Source organism: Globicephala melas, chromosome 2 (genome assembly GCF_963455315.2).
Source record: "Globicephala melas chromosome 2, mGloMel1.2, whole genome shotgun sequence".
Classification (NCBI taxonomy): domain Eukaryota; kingdom Metazoa; phylum Chordata; class Mammalia; order Artiodactyla; family Delphinidae; genus Globicephala; species Globicephala melas.
Genome location: NC_083315.2, coordinates 59695703 through 59716104, shown reverse-complemented (window position 1 = coordinate 59716104; position 20402 = coordinate 59695703). Strand labels below are relative to the sequence as shown.

The 20402-nt window shown below is 42.9% G+C and overlaps 1 protein-coding gene across 6 annotated transcripts in view; it reads right to left on the bottom strand.

Annotated features, from left to right (window-relative positions):
- Positions 1-679: 679 nt before the first annotated feature.
- The window catches only part of SIN3A (SIN3 transcription regulator family member A), a 68025-nt gene continuing 48302 nt past the window's right edge, over positions 680-20402 (bottom strand). For all 6 annotated transcript variants that reach the window (XM_060293981.2, XM_030874925.3, XM_030874923.3 and 3 more), the window contains 6 exons: positions 19914-20083; positions 15697-15870; positions 11163-11255; positions 10150-10244; positions 5556-5763; positions 680-3248 (listed from right to left, as the gene is read on the bottom strand). In XM_060293981.2, the coding sequence (XP_060149964.1) occupies positions 3018-3248; positions 5556-5763; positions 10150-10244; positions 11163-11255; positions 15697-15870; positions 19914-20083 (971 nt within the window). In that variant the 3' untranslated portion in view covers positions 680-3017. The remainder of the gene's footprint in view (positions 3249-5555; positions 5764-10149; positions 10245-11162; positions 11256-15696; positions 15871-19913; positions 20084-20402) is intronic.

The following is a 20402-nucleotide window of genomic DNA, read 5'->3' as shown; positions in this document are numbered from 1 at the left end:
CCGATGCTCTCCTCTTATCTCGTCCGAGCTGGTGGCCGTTTAGGGCAAATCCCTAAATAAAATAGGAAGCTTGACGCTTTGATTCTGCAAAAGGCCTGGGACAGACACAAGCCGTTAGGCACGACGGGTGGGAGCCTGGGTTGCTGCCGACGCAGGTCACCTAGTCTCAGAAGCTGCAAGCGGGAACCTCCTTGCCCTCTGGTCCCAGCCCGCCCTCTGGCTATCTCGAACACCCGTGTCCGCTTAACGTGGCAAGAGCCGGGGCGCCAGGACCGGTGCTTTAAAGCCAATCGGCAGACATGCGTTAAATAGAGCTTTGCACCCCAGTAACCTCAGCTTCCTCTACTACATGTTTTATTTTATGTATATGGCTAAGTGCTGCCCATCGCCAGAAACTCCGAAGATTTTGATTTGAGATTGCAGATCACAGACATAGAATTCATGATCCTAACAGAATAATGTATTTCCCTACACGGGACTGAAGAGTTCAGAGAAGCCATAATGCCAGAAACACCTCCAATTTCATCCTCACGTTTCTCTGGTAATCTGTTGGCAGCTTGTTCCCCCCTCCTGGGAATGCTATGACGTCCTTGTCTATAAAATCATTAGGAAGAAAAGTATATACACAACATGAGCCCTGATATTTTAATAGAAATACTGACCAAGTTTACAACATTTCAAATGCAAATCATAGGGAAAGGTGATTAAGTACAGAATACCGAACGAGATTTAAAATATAACTTCCTGCTATAAGACAGGCTGAGTTGAGCTTGGAGCTCAGATGGCAGGAGGGATATAAATGCTGTTTGTGAAACCCTGGCTGTCAGTGAAGCTCCCCCTTCTTTTGGTTGCACTGGTAGGATGGGGTTTTCTCCTCTATTGGCCCTGAAACCCTATCCTGACCTGCAAGCAGCTGCTCTGGGCGTAACCCTATGCAGAGACAGCAACAGCTGGGGCTGCCCCTGGTCAGGTCCCATCAGTGCCCCCCCAACCCACCCCGGCCGTAATTCCAATTCAACATGGTCTTAAGCAAGCAGAGGTGAGTTATTGCTGGGAAAACCTGAAGATCTTCCCCCCCAGTCAGTATCACTCCATCTCCCAAGTCAGGCATTGGCCCCAGCTTCACCAGAGAATCTCCTCCCACAAGGCTCTTTTGCCACCCTACACTTTTGGGCTCTGAGTCTCCTGTAGTTGTCCCATCCCTCCACTGCTCCCCACCACACCCAACAAAAAACTCTAAAATCGGAAAAGTCTACCATGTGTTATGAAAGTCCAGAGCCAAAAAATTTGTGGTTTTGTGGTGGTGATGTTGGGAATTTTTAATTAAAAAGCAAACAAAACCACACAAATCACTGCTGGTTACTTTACAGCTATGACTAGGGTAATGGTTGCTGGAGAAAAATTCACCAGAGTACTGGGAGGGGCTCAGTTGGTCTTTGTTCAGAAAGTCCAGGCTGACCACATATAAAAATCCTAATCAGTCAAGTTTAAATATCTGCCAGTTTAAATTTATGTAATTTAAAAAAATATATATGTATATATTCCATTTGCAGTTGCTAACGAAATGTATTGAATCTCCCTCCCAGCCCCATTTATACCACACACTCTGTACACACTTCTTTCAAACACTGGTTTGGTATTTAAGCTGTTCACTCCCATTTCCAATAAGGATAAGAAAAAATACAGAAAAGTACAAACTACATAGCTGCACAACTTACCCAAATATAAAATATTTCCAAACAGCTGAAATAAGGGGGGAAAACACGTACTAAAAGAATGAATAATTCTATTTAAAAAATTTAAGATATTTTGATTTGGAACACATACAACTGACTGCTAACTATTTAAAGCAAAATCCTGTTTGTACCGTAGATAAGGAACTGAAGCCAAAATCCCTGCTTCACAGTAGTTCTCTGGTGAGGACAAGGGACTTGGGTTGAGAGTTTATTCCTTAAGTAAGAACCAAGCTTTATTTATTTACAAAAAAAAAAAAAAAAAAAAGTTGGGGCAAGGGGAAGACAAGTTTTACACAAAAGTACTACAACGGTAACTCCCTTTGGTAAAAAGTGTAATAAATGTCTTGTACATCTGTTCATAGGTACTAAATCTGAAGCCACATAGAACTATGGTACACAAGGAGCTAGAGCAGTTATGCTAGCACATCAAAGCATATTTCTTTTAATAAAAAATTGACAGTATGTACATTATTTACAAAAAAAAAAGAAAAACCAAGTTAAAACTGTGTGTGTGTTTGTGTGTGTGTGTGTGTGTGAGTGAGTAAAGCTGGTGGATGGCACTAGGGTAGACTAGTAAAGAAGCAGGTACAAAACAGTTCCACGGGAGCTAAAAAGGACGACTGATTTGAACTTGTTGAGGTTGAGAACCAGAGGAGAGAATAACGGGTGGGCAGCAAGGGATTCGTCAGGAATCAAATCCACAAGATGATCAATCCCAAAGCCAAACTGCAGGTCCCAGAGAAAATCTTAATGGGTGATCTAGATGTGCTCAAGTGACCAGGAAAAAAAAATCCAATACAGTTTTTTTTCCTTTTGGGGGGGAAGAGGAAAGGAGCAGTGACCATCAGAGTTACAATCCATCTAAGCATTGAGTCCTTCCCCAGTCTGTCAGTCAATGCTCGCCCATCCAATCAAGGTGTGAACAGCATCCGGTTCCCTCACTGAAGGTCAGGCCCCAGGAGGCTGCAGTCTTAGCTCTGCTGGTGTGTGCAAGCAAGCTGCATATCCCTGTGCTTGCATGGATTTCTTCCCCTCCAGGGCAGGGTAATGCCCAAAACCCCTGGGAAAAGTTCCAGCTCCAGCTTTGTAAGGTATCCACGTTCCTTATATGTAGCCCACTTGGTGCCAGGTTGCACCAGCCACACACAGATCAGGTGGCCATGTCCCAGAGAGGCCCAGTGAGGCTTGAAAGGCATCTTCCTTGTTTCTTCAGTGTGTGCGAGTACACGTGCCCCCCCCAACACACACACACCCCTCAAGTTATCTGCTCTGGCTCTGCAGTTATGGGGCTTTGAACACTGTGCCATATTTGACACGGTACTTGTTAATGCTCACAAAGTGCAGGGTCTCTGTGTCACAGGTGGTGGTGCAGGGCACCAGGCCCTCCAGCCCCTCACCCATGAGCCACTTGCTGGTCTCCGCTGCCATTTCACGGGGCACATGCTCCTTGGTCCATTTATCTACCCAGGCCTGGAACCTCTGATGTAGCCGCTTGCTTACCCGCTCATGGGACTGCAAAATAGAATGAAGAAGGAAAAAACCCATGAACTAGGACTAAAAACCTTCAAATACAAAGCCCAATTTTCTCCTAAAGTGCCAGAAGAAAGATGTGGGCTTACCAGTGCTGATACCACTGATAAGTTAAAAAAAAAAAAAAAATTAGGAGTCTGTTTAAAGAAAAGAATTGAAGATTAAGAACCTAGAACACATTAAGGAGTTGGAATTCAAAAAGCTCCCAAAGAAATACCAACACAGGGTCTGGGCAGAACTAGCTCAGTGCTTCTCGATTTTAGCCTCCTGCATCATTATCACATAGGGGGGTGGGGAGAGAACAACTTGATCAATCCGCAGTTTTAAACCAGCAACCCAGCTGATTCTAACATACCCGGAGTGAGACACTGAGTTGAGGCCGTTAGTCATTTCTGTCAGCGTGGCAATCCACTTCTAAGTAAAACAAGGTAAAGGGCTTAAAACCCACTCTCCCTTCCCGCTATTACCCCACCCTGCCCAGCACAGTGCTGGGCATAGCAGATCTTCAGTGGAGGTTTTTGTTCCTACCTATACATCTGGTAAATATTTATTAGTGCCCACAAGCAAGGCAGAGAAGGGGATACAAAGATAAATTAGGTGTTGCCCAGCTCCCCAAATCATTTGAATCAGAAACATGCAGGCATACAACACACAGCACCATGAAAGAAGTACATTAAAAATCGCCCAACCTATGGTTCCCACTTGAATGTTCTGTAGTCTTTTCATCTGCCTCCCAAACCTGGTAACCCCTTCCTATTAACAGATGTACCCCTAAACTTCCCATTTACTCAAGCAAAATGAGCAAAGAAACAAAACCAAAAAACAAAAACCACCAGGCATCATCCTTAATGTTCCCCTTTCTCTTAACCTCCCTACATCCAAACATTACCACATCCTGACAGTTATATGTCCAATCTTTTTTTTTTTTTTGGCTGTGCTACGCAGCATATGGGATCCTAGTTCCCCGACCAGGGATTGAACCCACGCCTCTTGCATTGGAAGCGTGGAATCTTAACCCCTGGACCACCAGGGAAGTCCCTCCAATCTAATTATAATTCCTCTACAACCCTGGGTAGTCTGGGTAGACATCACATCTCATATGAATGAAAGCAGTCTTTCGAGTGGTCTCTGCCCTTCCAACTTGGTGCCCTCACTCGCTCTCATCAGTCTATGTCTTTGTCAACGACGTCTCAATGTACCTCAAACAAAATCCAAATCGCAGCCTAAGAGAATAAGTAATGTAGCCTCTGCCCACCCTTCCAACTTCATGCACCCCACTTTCCCTATGGCGCAAGCCACATTGATGTTTTCATTTTCTTGAAAATGCCAAGTCCTTTCCTCCTTCCCAGCCTTGTGCTTGCTTGTTTCCTTTGCCTAAAAAGTACCAACCCCCAACTCTGCACCAGGTTGGATCCTTGTCATTGTTTAGGCCTCAAGCGTCACCTCTTTAGAGAGGTCTTCCCCAACAAAAGCAGGGCCCTGCCTGCCAGTTACCCTTGATCACTTCACCTAGTTTCTCTCCTTGGTAGTGCACATCATCACACTACCTTATATGCTCTACCTCACGGTTGTAGTCCCAGGGCCTGGCACAATACCTTGGTACATAACTGCACTAGGACTTTCACAATTCAGGTAGCATGTGAAAACAGACAGGATTCACACAAGCAATACTACCTGAAATGTAAATGCTAGGAGTAGCTTCACTGGAAGGTGCGACCAGCTGTTATCAACTGAATTGTGTCCCCACAAATTCATATGTTGAAATCCTAGCTTCCACCCCCCAGAATGTGATGTAATTTGGAAATAACGTTGTTGCAGATGTAATTAGTTAAGGTGAGCTCATACTGTCTGTTGTAGGGTGGACCCATAATCCCACATGGCTGGCATTCTTTAAAAGGGGGAAATTTGGACACAGACATGCATTTAGGGAGAATGCCATGTAAAAATGAAGGCAGAAATATGCAAGCCAAGCAATGCCAATGATTGCCAGCAAACCACCAGAGGCTAGGAAAGGCAAGGAATAGTTTTTCCCTCACAGCCCTCAGAAGGTTCAAAGCAACTCTGCCAACACTTCGACCTTGGACTTCCAACCTCTAGAACTGTAGGACAATAAATTTCTGTTGTTTAAGCCACGCAGTCTGTGGGACTTTGTTACGGCATCCTTACTCAACAATTCTCAAATCCAAGAGATTTTCACAAAGGGAGAGAAACAACCAGAAGCCTCTGGGGCAGGCCTGGTCCTGGCTGAGGAGGGAGAAATGTGGAGAAATTCCAGTTACTGGTTCTCACCTGATGAGCCCGGAGCAAGGCGGTCCTCCGATACATGTAGTCCTCTGACTTGATCACATATACCATCTTATAGGAATTCAGCTTGAACCTACACTCCAGCTTATCCAGGCTATCCGCATTCTCCATGGTCTTCTTGCTGTTCCCTTCCTTCCCTTCCTTTTCCTGCTGTTCTCGACCACGCTGACACTTCCGGATCCGCCGCAGATTCCTACAAAGCAGCAAAGCCCTGCAGGATGAGAGCTCCTCCAGGTGCAGGTTCCCATGACTGCCCCAAAAGTTTTTTATTTGCCTTCACAGCACGTATCACAATTTTAATTACATACATTTTTTAAATGTCCAGTGGTTTTATTGTTAAAAAAAAATTTTTTTCAACTGCAGAGATATAAAGAATAAAAAGAAATTGCCAACTAACCCCCTACCCCAATTCTCGAAATCCCACTTGCCTTGCCACAGGTAGCCACTGTGAGCGGTTTTCATTTAAAATCTTCTAGGTCTCTCTCAACTTTTCACTTAATGTCATGAAGATTTTTTCATTTCACTACAGATAGATTTGTGTCATTCTCTTTAACTGCTACAGAGGAATGTGTCTTAATTGAACAATTCCTTAACAGGAATTAATCAGGTCCTTCATCTGAACCACAGAGCACAGAAAATTACTTAAATGTCTATTTTTTTCAATTCTCCCACAGATGGTACATAACTAGTGCTATTCTACACATCTAGGAAAGAAGATAATTCACATTAGTGGATGCCTTGGCAGGCTTAATTCCCTCCAACACAAGCAGAGAAAGGTTGTCAGCTAGACAGTTCTACTGTTTCCTACACTTTGCTATTAAAAACATTGCTTCAGGGCTTCCCTGGTGGCGCAGTGGTTGAGAGTCCACCTGCCGATTCAGGGGACACAGGTTCGTGCCCCGGTCCAGGAAGATCCCACATGCCGCGGAGCGGCTGGGCCCATGAGCCATGGCCGCTGAGCCTGCGCGTCCGGAGCCTGTGCTCCGCAGCGGGGGCGGCCACAACAGTGAGAGGCCCGCGTACCGCAAACAAAACAAAACAAAACAAAAAAAACGTTGCTTCAGTGAATATCTTTGTGTACACACATTTCCGTAGGACAGCAGTTCTTTGGTCCAAGGACTATTGGGGCCCCCACGATGCTTTTTAGGAAGTTGTAAGATCAAAACTACTGTCATAATAATACTAAAACAGTGTCTTTCTTTCTTTAAAAAAAAAAAAACAGTATTAACATTAGCATTGGCAGTGCAAAAATAATAGTGACTATTAGAAAAAAACCAATTGGTGATGGCACCGATCTGTCCTTAGATATCTTTGTACTCTTCTCTGGCCACACACCGGCAATTCAAAAAGGAAAGCTGCTCTGACTTAAGAATGTCCTTGATGAAACAATAACATCTCTTATTATTGATAAGGCCGTTAGTTCACATCTTTTTAACATACTGGGTGACGAAATGGGAACTAAACATAAAGTACCTTTGTGTGCCAAAGTACAATGGGATTCATGAAGGAAAGCACTTGAGCACTGCTTGAGCTGCACATGGTTCGCCATTTTTACCTGAAAGAATAGCTGACTAGCCGATCTGGGGTATTTGGCAAATATTTTCTCAAAAGTGAACAAGGGAGACTGGTACTTCAAGGAAAACAACTGAGCACATTCGTTGCCAATGATAAAATTTAAGCTTTCAAGTAAAACTCGGAATTTTGGTAAACTGGCATTGGCCGGCATGAGGTGTGACAACTTCCCACTACTTAAAGATGTGACTGGGGCTTCCCTGGTGGCGCAGTGGTTGAGAGTCTGCCTGCCGATGCAGGGGACGCGGGTTCGTGCCCCGGTCCAGGAAGATCCCACATGCCGCGGAGCAGCTAGGCCCGTGAGCCATGGCCGCTGAGCCTGCGCATCTGGAGCCTGTGCTCCGCAACGGGAGAGGCCACAACAGTGAGAGGCCCGCGTACGCAAAAAAAAAAAAAAAATGTGACTGATGAGGTCAACGGCAATATTAATAAATGTGGTGTTTTTGGGGGTGCTGGGTGGGGGGTGGGAATACTGTAAAATGAAGACGTGTCAACATTTGGTAGGTCTGCATAACTTAGTGAACTAAAATGTTCCAAATAACCAACTGCATGAAGTTATAAAACCATGCATGAAAAAATTCAAAGTACAAGATAAACCAATGGATTTTGACATAACCACATGAAAAGTTCACTGCTACTGCAACTAACCTTTAAGAAACTACTACTTGGACAGTTCTGCTGTCATATCAAAGAATATCCATAATTATCTGAAAGGATATGGAAATACTACTTTTTTGAGCTACATGTTTCAGTAAGGCCAGATTTTCTTCATGTATTTTGACGAAACAAAATAGTGCAACAGAATGAATGTAGAAGCAGATATGAGAATCCAGCTGTTCTTCTATTAAGCCAGACATGAAACAGATTTACAAAAATGTAAAGCAATGCCACTCTTCACTAATTTGTTGTTTTGAAGTAGCTTTTCATTAAAATATTACTTATGATAACACAGAATGCATTTAGCATTGTTTTTAATGAATTCATAAACATAGTAAACGTTTTTCAGTTTTAATTTCTAATGTGGTAAATATTACTAGATATAATCCACATAAACAAAAGTTTTTTTGGTGTATTCAATCTCTAAGACTGTAAGGGGTCTTAAGGACAAAAAGACTGAGAAAGAACCTCAGCTGTAACAGCTGTAAGGCAAATTATTAAAAATTAAAGTTCCAGGGTAAAGGTCCTATACATTTTAACTGCTCTGATCCTGGAATGATTGTATCAGTATTTCCCCCCACAGTAAATCAAAGTGCCTCCCCTCTTCCCCACACACTCCATAACAAAGATTACAAATCTTTTTAAGAATTTTGCCAATCTGTTGAGAAATATACAATGTTATGTTTCATAAGCATGGAGGGACTTCCCTGCTGGGGCAGTGGTTAAGAATCCGCCTGCCAATGCAGGGGACACAGGTTTGAGCCCTGGTCCGGGAAGATCCCACATGCTGCGGAGCAGCTAAGCCCATGCGCCACAACTACTGAGTCTGTGCTCTAGAGCCCGTGAGCCACAACTACTGAGCCTGCGTGCCACAACTACTGAAGCCCACGCGCCTAGAGCCCGTGCTCCACAACAAGAGAAGCCACTGCCATGAGAAGCCCACACACCACAACGAAGAGAAAGCCCGTGCGCGGCAACAAAGACCCAATGCAGCCAAAAATAAATAAATAAAATAAATTTAAAAAAAAAAGCATGGAGACTAAATCTGTTTTGTTAAGAAAGGGGCCTGGCACAGAGCAGCTGCCTGAAGTCTGTTAAATGACTCAGTGAATGGAAGAAGCTGGCAGGGCCCTTCTGTTCTCACCCCTTTCCATGTTCCAATTAGGACTAAGTCTAATAATACTGGGATAATACCTTTCTGGGAATGTAAGACATGAGATTTCAATTCGCAAAATTTGGGGAAGAAAGAAAGCCAATCTACTACAGCAAAATCTATTTTCTACTTCTGAAACTCTGTCTTCATCCTCAGACAGAGGTCCAGCATACAATTTGCCCATATATGGGGAGGAAATTTTTTTTTCTTTTTCGGTACGCGAGCCTCTCACTGTTGTGGCCTCTACTGTTGCGGAGCACAGGCTCCAGATGCGCAGGCTCAGCGGCCATGGCTCACAGGCCCAGTTGCTCCGCGGCATGTGGGATCTTCCTGGTCCGGGGCACGAACCCGCGTCCCCTGCATCGGCAGGCAGACTCTCAACCACTGCGCCACCAGGGAAGCCCAGGAAATTTTTAAAATTCCATGAAGAGAGTTAACATAGCAGGCCTAAGACTGCTATCCTTTGCAAACCGTGCTTACAAGGTTGTCCCTTGGCTGGGTTCTGGCATCTTGGATTTTGGGAGAGTTTCCCCCATTCCCTGAATGATAAGAGTGCCTCACTGTACCTAAACTGTTTGTACAAAATAAATGGTTTATGCTGAAAACCTGCTTTCCTTCTGGAAGTCTGGAATTTTGGTACAAGCTAGGCAGAGGGTGCCTGCAGGAGCAGCACCCAATAAAACCCCCAGTACCAAGTCTCCAATGAGCTTCTCTGGTAGGCAGCATCTCAAACATATTGTCATAATTTGCTGCTGGAGGAATGAAGAGTGTCCTTGTGCCTCCAGTGGAAGTCACAGCCCCTTAGAAGCTTGTGCCTGGCATCCTCTGATTTTGTCACAGGCACCTTCTCCCTTTGCTGATGTAGCTTTGTATCCTTTCGCTACAGTAAACCATCCCTGTGGGTATGCCTACATGCTGAGTCCTTGAGTCCTCCAAGTGAATCATCAAACCCTGGAGACTCTGACACACATTCCTGAAGGGAAGTTACTACTGACTCCTAAAACTCTTGCCTCCCTGATGCTTTGGCACGTGCTCCAGGTAAGCTCATGGTGTAAAACCATACAAACCCTGAATTAGCATCCTCAGTAGACAGAACAACAGAATAAGTGAAAACCAAGAAACTGAAAGTCATCTAACTCCTCGTTCCTGGACTGTGCATTAGTGTTATGCTGTCGATACATGAGTTGGTTCACTCACCGTGGGAGAAACACTGGTTTCCGTGCCAGGTGCTCACGAAGCTCAGGAGAGGTAGTATCAGAATTCATGTATCGCTCCACATAGTCTGACCAGCGCTAGGATTGTAAACACAAAATGGGGGTGGGGGAGAGAGCACAAAAACTGAACTCCAACCTCATCAGGTTGTCTAGCAAATTCTATGACTAAAATGTCTGAAATATTTAAATACAAGATCAAAAAAATCTCTTTCCATAATGACATGCTTGTTACTTGGTATTAAAACACAGCTTAAAAAAATCTGTGAGAATGCAAAACCGAAAGTTTCTCTGAGATACTTAACAGTTACCAGAAGTCATAAATGGTTAGAAGCTGGCTCACTGACAAGTTTTATTTCCCTACAGAGGGTTTTGTTAAAGAACAAAATGTATAGTGGCAAATGTTTGAAAATCAGTATCTTTCACATCAAAATCTAAATTTCTGGCATCTCTTTTAAAAAAATTTAAGATTTGGCAACCACGAGCCAATATTCCCATAAAACAACAATCTCCTCCCCTCCATATGCCCTCAGCACCATACATACATGTGGCTTGCATTTCTCATTAATATTACCTGCTAGACCCAACTATGATAACCAACTCACTCTGTCTACCCCGTGGGGTTGAGAACTCCTGGCTCCATCTATCCCAATAAAAAGTAAACATGACACAAAGGGTCAAGATGATACTGGGCAGATGGCACCTCATTTGTTGTTTCTTGTGCTTTAGGAGAAAAACAAGAAAGCTGCCAACCATGAGACTTCCTCAGAGGAGAGGGCTTTCCTGAAAGCTAGATGAGACTGCCATCAATCCTAAATATCTTACCACCAGGCAGTCCTTTTCTTCAGCTGAAGATATGGCTGAAATGACCTGTACTTAAGCGTCAGGTCCTGACCCTTAAACAGGCTAACACTGGCTGGGCTTCTAGAAGACACTCACTGGGCAGACTCTCAGAACATGACATACTCTCCCCAGTTTCTGCAGTATACTCATCCATACCTCTGCTTCTACAGGGTCATCCGAGTTCTCCTCTTCCGTGTCCAAAAGCTCGATGGTCAGCTGAACCTGGCCTTGGCTCTGAATGAACATAAGCTGCAAATAAGAAACCTGAATGTAAACAAAAGACCATCTCCAAAGCTGTAAACAGATTCTCAAGGGTTGAGAGGTGGGGAGGCAATAAAGTTATAAAAAAAATTTTGCTCCAATTGAAGAGATGAGGAAGATAACTCAAAAGCTTAGCAGGTGATAAAAAGGCAAAGGTCCAATCTTGCTACCAGCAAAATGAAATGTTAGAGCAAGAAGCACCATTTCATGTTTCTTACTTCTTGAATTAGCTAAAACAGTAATCAATATCAGAGAGTGCTCAAAAGTCAGAACCATAAAATGTCAATGCCATTTCACTTGATAATCCCATTTATGGGACTTGATACAAAGATGTAAACAAGCCTACAGTGTTTAAAAAAAAAAAGGAAACTTCTCATACCAAAGTGAAATGGAAAACATCAAACAGAAAACAGCAATCACATTTCCACCACAATAAAGACTACCCAAGAAATCACACATACCATGAGGTAAGGAACACAAAACATCAACATAAGAAGTGATCTGCTGCAATGGTACCAATCATATTTGAAACTGAGTTCTGCTAATACTATTTGTGTGATTTTTTAAAAAAATTCATATTTAAAAGCAGTACACTGATAGAGGCAAAACCAAGTCACATTTTGCACAAAAGAAGTATCAAATGGTGATGGCACACAGATCTCCCCTTTTGGAATCCCAGGATTCTCAATGCCCTGATCCTAAGGGCTCGCTGCAGACCAGATCACTATAGGAATCAATGGTGAAGATCAGCGATTAGAAGAAAGCTTGAGAATCATTTATTTCAACATTCTTCATTTTACACAGGGAAAAACCTAAAATTCAGAAAGTTCTGATTTCTCAAGGCCACACAGCTAGTCAGTAAGCAAACAGGACCAGAAACCAGTTCTGGTTCACAGTTCTTCTGGAGAAGAAGAATTCCTATTTGCTAGTAAAATTTAAAAAGTAACAAGAACATAACATACACACATACAAACATAGTTACTTCCAAAATAGATATGAAAAAAACTGCTCCTAGGAGTTTGCTAAACCTCCCTGGATTTAGGATGAAAAAACCTAGAGTGTCGAGATTTGTCCCACTGCTGTTAAAGAAACCACTCTTCAAAGTAATATTGAGAAGACAAGTCTCCTCTACATGCCTAAAACTGAACTCAATTTCATCCCAACAGGCTCCTCGCCTGACACCTGTCTTGTTAGGTCCTTTACCATGTGTTCACCCCAACTCTCTGACCTCTGCAACCACTCTCCAAGTCTTGACTAACTTTATTATTAGATTGCCCACATCCATCACCCATATTTGGTAACTGCCTCCAGTTGTAAACATGACTCTGATTCCTCCCCTCCTCGTTACTCAGTGTTACTAATCTTCCTGAAAGCTCAAAGCCAGTGGAATATTTAGTCCTTAAAAATGCTTCACTGCTCGCCAACCACAACAAAATTCATACCTTTTCCTTAGTTATGGCTGTGAAGATCCTCTACCATTTGGACACCCCCACCTCCTCTCCATGCCTCCTCTGCCAATCTCCTAGGCTTCATTCAACTAACACATAGTCACTGAATGTTTGCCATTTATTAGGCAGAGGCACACGCAGAAGAGAACATGGTTTCTTGCTTGGAGGAGCTCAATTTAGTGAAGGAAAAGGGATACAAATAGCTATATTTACATTACAACAAAATAACTAAAAAGGTACTACTCTAGAAACATGCACAATATGTTATCCCCCCTCAGTGAGATGAGAAAGATTTCACTTCACTGAAGTGACACTCAGCTGAGCACTGAAGGACAGGACATAGAGGAAGACCAATCGATTTCAGAGAAATCATGACAAAGAAAATCATATTTGAAAAAGTACATAAAAAGAACTACAGGGCTTCCCTGGTGGCGCAGTGGTTGAGAGTCCGCCTGCCGATGCAGGGGACACGGGTTCATGCCTAGTCCAAGAAGATCCCACGTGCTGTGGAGCGGCTGGGCCCGTGAGCCATGGCCGCTGAGCCTGCGTGTCCGGAGCCTATGCTCCGCAACGGGAGAGGCCACAACAGTGAGAGGCCCGTGTACTGAAAAAAAAAAAAAAAACAAAAAAACAAACAAAAAGAAACTACGACCCCTCTCCCCCGCAAAAGGTGAAGGATGCGAGTAGGCAATACACAGAAGAGAAAAACAGGAAACAGTAGCGAACAGGGAAATGTGAATTAAAATATTTTTCTAATCATCTAATTGGCAAAAATAAGTTTGATAATACTAAGTGTTGACTAAGAATGGGGAAATAAATGCTCTTATCAAAGTGCACACTGGTATAGCCAGTCACTTTGGAGAGTGAAATGGGAATACCCATTAAAGTTTAAATTTTAAAATATGCATACCATTTAACCTAGTAATTTCATTTCTCTGACTCTACCCTAAACAAACACTACCACGTGCACGCAAGGATACAAAATGCGGTTCAATGAAGCACTATTTGAGATAGTAAAAAATGGAAATAGTTTAAAACGTTTACCCATCAGGCAATGATTTTTTTAAAAAACTATAGTACAGGGAATTCCCCAGCAGTCCAGTGGTTAAGGACTTGGCGCTTTCACTGCTGGGGGCCCAGGTTCCATCCCTGGTGGGGGAACTAATATCCCACAGGCCACGTGGCATAGCCAAAAAAAACCCCCCAAAAACAAACAAAAAACCCCGCAAAAAACTATGGTACATTCATACTATTATGTATGACACAGCAGTTGAAAAAATGAGCTGGATCTATGTAAACCAAAATAGAGCAAATTCTAAGACATGTAAAAAAAAAAAAAAAAGCCAGATGTAAAATACGCTAATCCAATCTAAATCTAATCATTAATTTCTATATAAACATCTATGTGTCAATATATGCAAATGCACAGAAAAGGGTCTGAATGGATACACAGAGAGCTAAACATGCCTGATTTTTAAAAAAGCACTGTAGAATATGCATAGAAAAAAAATGAAGGGAGAGGAGGCGGGAGGTGGGGCTGGGCAGAGGATTTGAAGGGCTGCTTATTCTTAGCTTAATGCTAATACTATATGGACTTTTATTCTCTATATAAACATTTGAAAGAAAAAGGTCACTGTGATGACACGATTTTCCTGGTTACCAAGCCTTCTGTTCCTGCTATTCCCTCTGCTATTCTGACAACTATTCTTATCTACTGGGTGAGTCTACCCATTCCTTCATAGGCCCTCACCACACAATTTAATACACTGTTAACTCATTGTAGATGGGGATGATAATTCTGTCCACCATGAAAGTAAACACCCACTAAACTCATAATAAACATTTATAGATTTAAAACTCTGAAAGGCTTAGGAAATCTCTTCTGTAGTGGGAAAGTCCTCGGATAGTAGAACATTAGATCTGTGACTGAACTAGAAAACTCATTTCCAGGTCTTTGATTCTAAATTAAGCCAACAGTACAGGTGATAGATCAGAAACTAAAGAAATAGCTGAAAATAGAAGTGAACAATTTGAGGGTCAGATCATTAAAGTACATGGAACATGCCCACCAAGGTCAAACTTTTATTTAGCTTAGCTCTCTCTGCTAGGCCAACTACAAACCTTATTCTGGGCCACCTAAACCTGTGCTTACATTAATACATACAGGCTTTGTTCAACTATACACGTTTATTACATAGATGCAATCATAACACACATAATTTTGTGTCCTTTATTTGTTTCAGTATTTTTATAATTTATAATTAACTTTTAAGAGCTGCAAAATATGCCATCCAGCATTCACACAATAGGCTGCCATTAACCATTCCCGTAAAGGGTTGGACACCTAGACTGTTTCCAGCTATTTGCTTTTCTAATTAGCTATTATAATGGTAGAAAACCGGAAACAACCTAAATGTCCAACTAGACAGGCATAATTTTCTATAAAATTAAATATCAAATAGTCATAAAAAGATGCTGAAGACCCAGAGGTGTTGCTAACTGAGCGAAATAAGTTCCAGAACATTTTGCCCAGTATAATCTTTTTCAAAATACATATTAGCATAGAAAAGTTTAGAAATGTCATCAATGATTATTTCTGGGAAGAACTGTAGGTGACTAGTTTTTCTTTTCTCTGCGTTTCCTATCTTTTCTACAATGACCATGGATTACACTTTTAAACAATAATATTTACGAAGCCTTTAATACCCAAATAAATGTTCAGCGAAGAAGAATACAAAATTATAAAAATCATATGTAAGAGGTAATTTTTTTAAAAGGCAAGAAACAGACTACCCACAAGAGACTTTACTTTTCCATGTTTTTTTGCATTTATTCCAGTGAGTTCACAGGCTCTCCAAGGAGGTCTAGGAGTGGAATCACTGGGTCAAAGTACCCTGGTATGGCTTTGACTTCTGGTGGAGAGAGCCCCAACAGCTCACACTGTCGTCAGCATGGTCCCTGACTACCTGAGTACCTCTCACCTTAAAGCAATTCTCATCTGACATGAGCTGCTCAGCCTTCCGCTGATATGTTGACTCCAGGAGGCTCCTTGAGGTCTGTGTATTCAGCTGGCCTCCAGTGGCCCCATTATTGTTTTCCGCCAGGTACAGGTCAGTCACTTGTACACAGATCTCATCACTCACGATGTGCTGCAGCTGGAATCAAGCAAAGGCAAGTCATCAGGGAACCAAAAATATAGTTCTCCCTGTCACACACTCAGACTCCCTTTGGTGGTTCCAATCACTCAGCTCAAAAAGGTTTTTTCCAGGGCCTCCCTGGTGGCGCAGTGGTTGAGAGTCTGCCTGCCGATGCAGGGCATACGGGTTCATGCCCCGGTCCGGGAAGATCCCACATGCCGCGGAGCGGCTGGGCCCGTGAGCCATGGCCGATGAGCCTGCGCGTCCAGAGCCCGTGCTCTGCAACGGGAGAGGCCACAACAGTGAGAGGCCCGCGTACCGCAAAAAGAAAAAAAAGAAGGGTTTTCTGGTTGATCATTTTAGAACATTAATCATACAAAACCACTATCTTATTTTCTTGGAGAATAACCAAGCCAAAATCTTCAACCATATCTCTGGTCCATGAATAAAATGTTCATATATATTTAAAAGCAAAACCATAAGCAACTCAGGTTAATGTGCTGCTCATTTAAAGTTCTAAGGAACTTAAGAAAAATTTTTTTACATGAAAGAAAATTTCCATGGTTTCCTAATTTTATGGCACTTCTTTACCATTTACAATTTCCTTTCATACGTATTCTCAGTTGATCCACACAACTACCCTGGGAAGCAGGCTGGAGAAGGGTACCCTACTATATTGATATATGAGACAAATTTACATGTTAGATAAGAAAACTCACGTGTGCTAAGGTGAGGAGAGGGACTTCGGAGAACCATGAAAGCAAGATCCATGTCTACATTCACAGCCCTAGTACAAAGTCTGAAACTCAATAGGCACTGAGGAAGCTGTTACTGAATTAATCTGTCATGGGTGCTCACCTGAAGGAGCTGAGTTAGGACTAATATTCTTTCTAACACATCCTCTATTTTTCCACATCTGATAATAAAAGTATAGTATTTAAAATTGTAGGTAAATTAACTCATTTTCAACACAGGTCAATCACGACTGACTACTGGTAACTTCTGAAACTATCTTATTAAACTATCTGATGACTAGAAAGTTGAATCTTTCAGAGATTCTATTCTCATAGGTCATGACGATATATCTACTGTGAAATAAAGATTCTCTCAAATGAAACTTTACCCATTAAAATGCCAGAGAATGTGAAAAACAGATACAAGAAAGCAAAATGTTAATTGCAGTATCAATTTGTCTATTTTACTTTAAAATTCTCATAACCACTAAGCCATTCTATTTTTAGGAAGATACACTCTTTTTGAAGTGCTAGTAACTATGACAACTACTTATTTTTAACATTTAAAAAACTCTTAAGTGACAAGTATGTGTATTTGTAGATAAATGGACAAGGTGCAAGGTCAGAAGGGTGAGTGACCTGATGGTGGTAGAAAGGCCAGCAACTGGAGGTCGTTAAATTACAATTAGTCTATACAATGGCTTTTAATGTGACCATTAAAATAATGCTTATGATAACTTGCTAATACGGGGGAAGGCTTAAAATACAGTGTTTAAGAGAGAAAAAAAGCAGTGCACGTCCAAAGCATGGTCTCTATCATGTAGATACTTCTTTATACCTTCCTGTAAAAGGAGACCACGTCACCGACTCCCTATCCGCACCCTCTCCTTGGATATCTGGCCCCTTCTAGTCTTTGGAAAGGGCAGCATTATAAATCCAGGGACAACTAGGCAACTCTCATCCCCACACTAGGCTGGTTAGATTCTCTCTCCTGCTAAATTGAAATGACACAATGAGTGTGTCTGGTAGACTTTTTACAGAGGAGCACCTGGATGGTTGGTAATGCCAGGGCCAGAGGCACTGCCGTGGCAAGTGAAAGCCTCAGGTGCTGGAGAAGCCTTGAGTACGTGCTGAGTGTTCATCTGAAGAGAGAAGCATGAGGATGGGGGAGATGTCCAGAAAGGAGGCATGCAGGAGAGGGAAAAAAAAAACCTCCCCAGTCTAACCCCTAGATGGTCTGGCCATATTTTGAGTCCCACACCAGATGTCTGTGAGACTGCCTATTGTATTCTTAAGACAAAACGCTCTTAAACTAGTCTAGAAAAGTAAGATAAATATATGGTTTGACCTTGAAATATATGTTCTACCTCCAGTCAGCAATGAACTCTGGAGAACAGCAAAGGAGATAAGGAGAGTAAGAAATGTTATGCCTCCAATTCAGGAGTTAAGCTGAGGAGCATAAACGTATTTTAAAAACAATGGATTCAGATTTCTGGATAAAACCTGTCTCCATAAAAAAAGATCGGACCTTATGTATTATTGACTCAAAATCATAACCAGGTGCTTCTAGTAAATAGACTAATTATATCTATTTAAAAAACCAACCTTGCGGGCTTCCCTGGTGGCGCAGTGGTTGAGAGTCCGCCTGCCGATGCAGGGGACACGGGTTCGTGCCCCGGTCTGGGAAGTTCCCACATGCCTCAGAGCGGCTGGGCCTGTGAGCCATGGCCGCTGAGCCTTGTTGTATTAGATTTTTAAAGTTGTACTGGTAGTATGAAAGACTTTATTTCTAGCTGTAGCAACAGCAAACTTGTAAACAGAAACATAAGCACATGGTAACTGAAGTCTTTTATGTAAATCTAGGGGACATTAACAGGCATTAGTCTCTCAAAAATTATGACCAGGGCTTCCCTGGTGGCGCAGTGGTTGAGAGTCCGCCTGCCGATGCAGGCGGCACAGGTTCGTGCCCCTGTCTGGGAGGATCCCACGTGCCGTGGGGTGGCTGGGCCCGTGAGCCATGGCCGCTGAGCCTGCATGTCTGGAGCCTGTGCTCCGCAACGGGAGAGGCCACAACAGTGAGGGGCCCGCGTACAGCAAAAAAAAAAAAAAAAAAAAATTATGACCATAGCTGATTGTATACATGTAAAGATTTCTGTCCATCACCATTAAGACCCCTTAAGGGAAGGCCTAATAACCACTTCAACTTTCAGCTCTCTGCCTGACAACTTTTGTGAAGATGCCAAGATTCAGTTATGTGAAGCAACATTCCTTGACTCTGAATAGATCCTGTGAGAGGGGTGCAGAGCCATGCATCCTTCTAAATTCAAGGTAAAAGCATGAGTACTTTGCGAAGGATTCCATATTTTATCTGAGGAAAACACTGAACAAGCTTTTCTTTCCATAGTAGCGGTGTGGACTCTAGAATTAGAATTGTCTTTTTAAAAGTTTTCACTTTGGGCTTCCCTGGTGGCGCAGTGGCTGAGAGTCCGCCTGCCGATGCAGGGGACACGGGTTCGTGCCCCGATCCGGGAAGATCCCACGTGCCGCGGAGCGGCTGGGCCCGTGAGCCATGGCCGCTGAGTCTGTGCATCCGGAGCCTGTGCTCCGCAATGGGAGAGGCCACAACAGTGAGAGGCCCGCGTATCGCAAAAAAAAAAAAAGTTTCCACTTTAAAGAAAGTGGTGCACTATCAACAGACTCCGATCCCTTCAAAAGTTCAGAACTAAAGGCAAAGGAATGGAAACCTATTACATGTTATTTGCTATAAAATTATTGTTGTAAAGAACAACATATTTACAAACTTCTAGGGTGCCACAAGAATAAACCAAAAAACCAACTACAAATCTAACTCAGAGGGAATCTCAGATAGTGAGGTGGACAGAGTATAAAAGATGTTGTATGAAACCCTTCCTGTAAAAAGAATTTCAAATGTTAAATACGGAAAGTCCATAGAATTACCAACACCTAAAGAAGAGGAAACTGAGCTCACGCCTGGTACCCGACGTAAGAGCTGGGAGGGTAGGGCAGGGGGTCAGGACCAGTGCTGGGGGTAAAACATCACGTCTCAGGTAGGCTCATACTCCCAGGGCACGCTGAGCAAAGCAAAGGAGTCAACCACATGGCTGAAGTACTCCCACTCTGTTAACAGGAGAAATCCGACATCACATCACATTAACCTCTCCCTCCCCTCTACAGAACCATGCGTTCATAAACATCATTATATGAGGAAACTGACTGCTTTCCCAACAGAAATCTTGCCTTTTCTCTTTCCTGAATCCATCTGTAGACTTTCTCCCTCACCAACCCTAGCCTCCGCCATGCCCTCACCTGTCTGACAATGCTCTGGATGAGTTTGTCCATGGTAAAGGCAATGTAGGCATGAATGGTAAACATCTCTCTTAGCGAATCTTCATACTGTGAAGAGTCTATGTTGCCATCCAGCAGGCTCCGCACCATATCCAGGAAAGCTGGGTAATAATCTTCTACATCAACGTCCACTGTGGGAGAGATGGGAGAGATGAGGCCTTACCCTGCTAAGAAAAGACTGGAAGAGAAGGCAGGGCAAATCCCACAGCTGGCCTAAAGAGCACTTAACAGAACAAATCTAGGTGTTTAGTCTGCTGCAGAGAGATGAGATCTGACAGGTGGCTACAACCCCCTGTCAGCACTGTCTATACAGCACTGTCTATTAAAGGAGAGTGACTCTGCAACTTTAACAGCGGCTTCTAACACTCCGACTGACCGTGCCTGAAAAACACTTATTTACAGTATGGCCTGGCTATGCGTGACAGGAGAGCAAAATATCCCAGGGAAGAA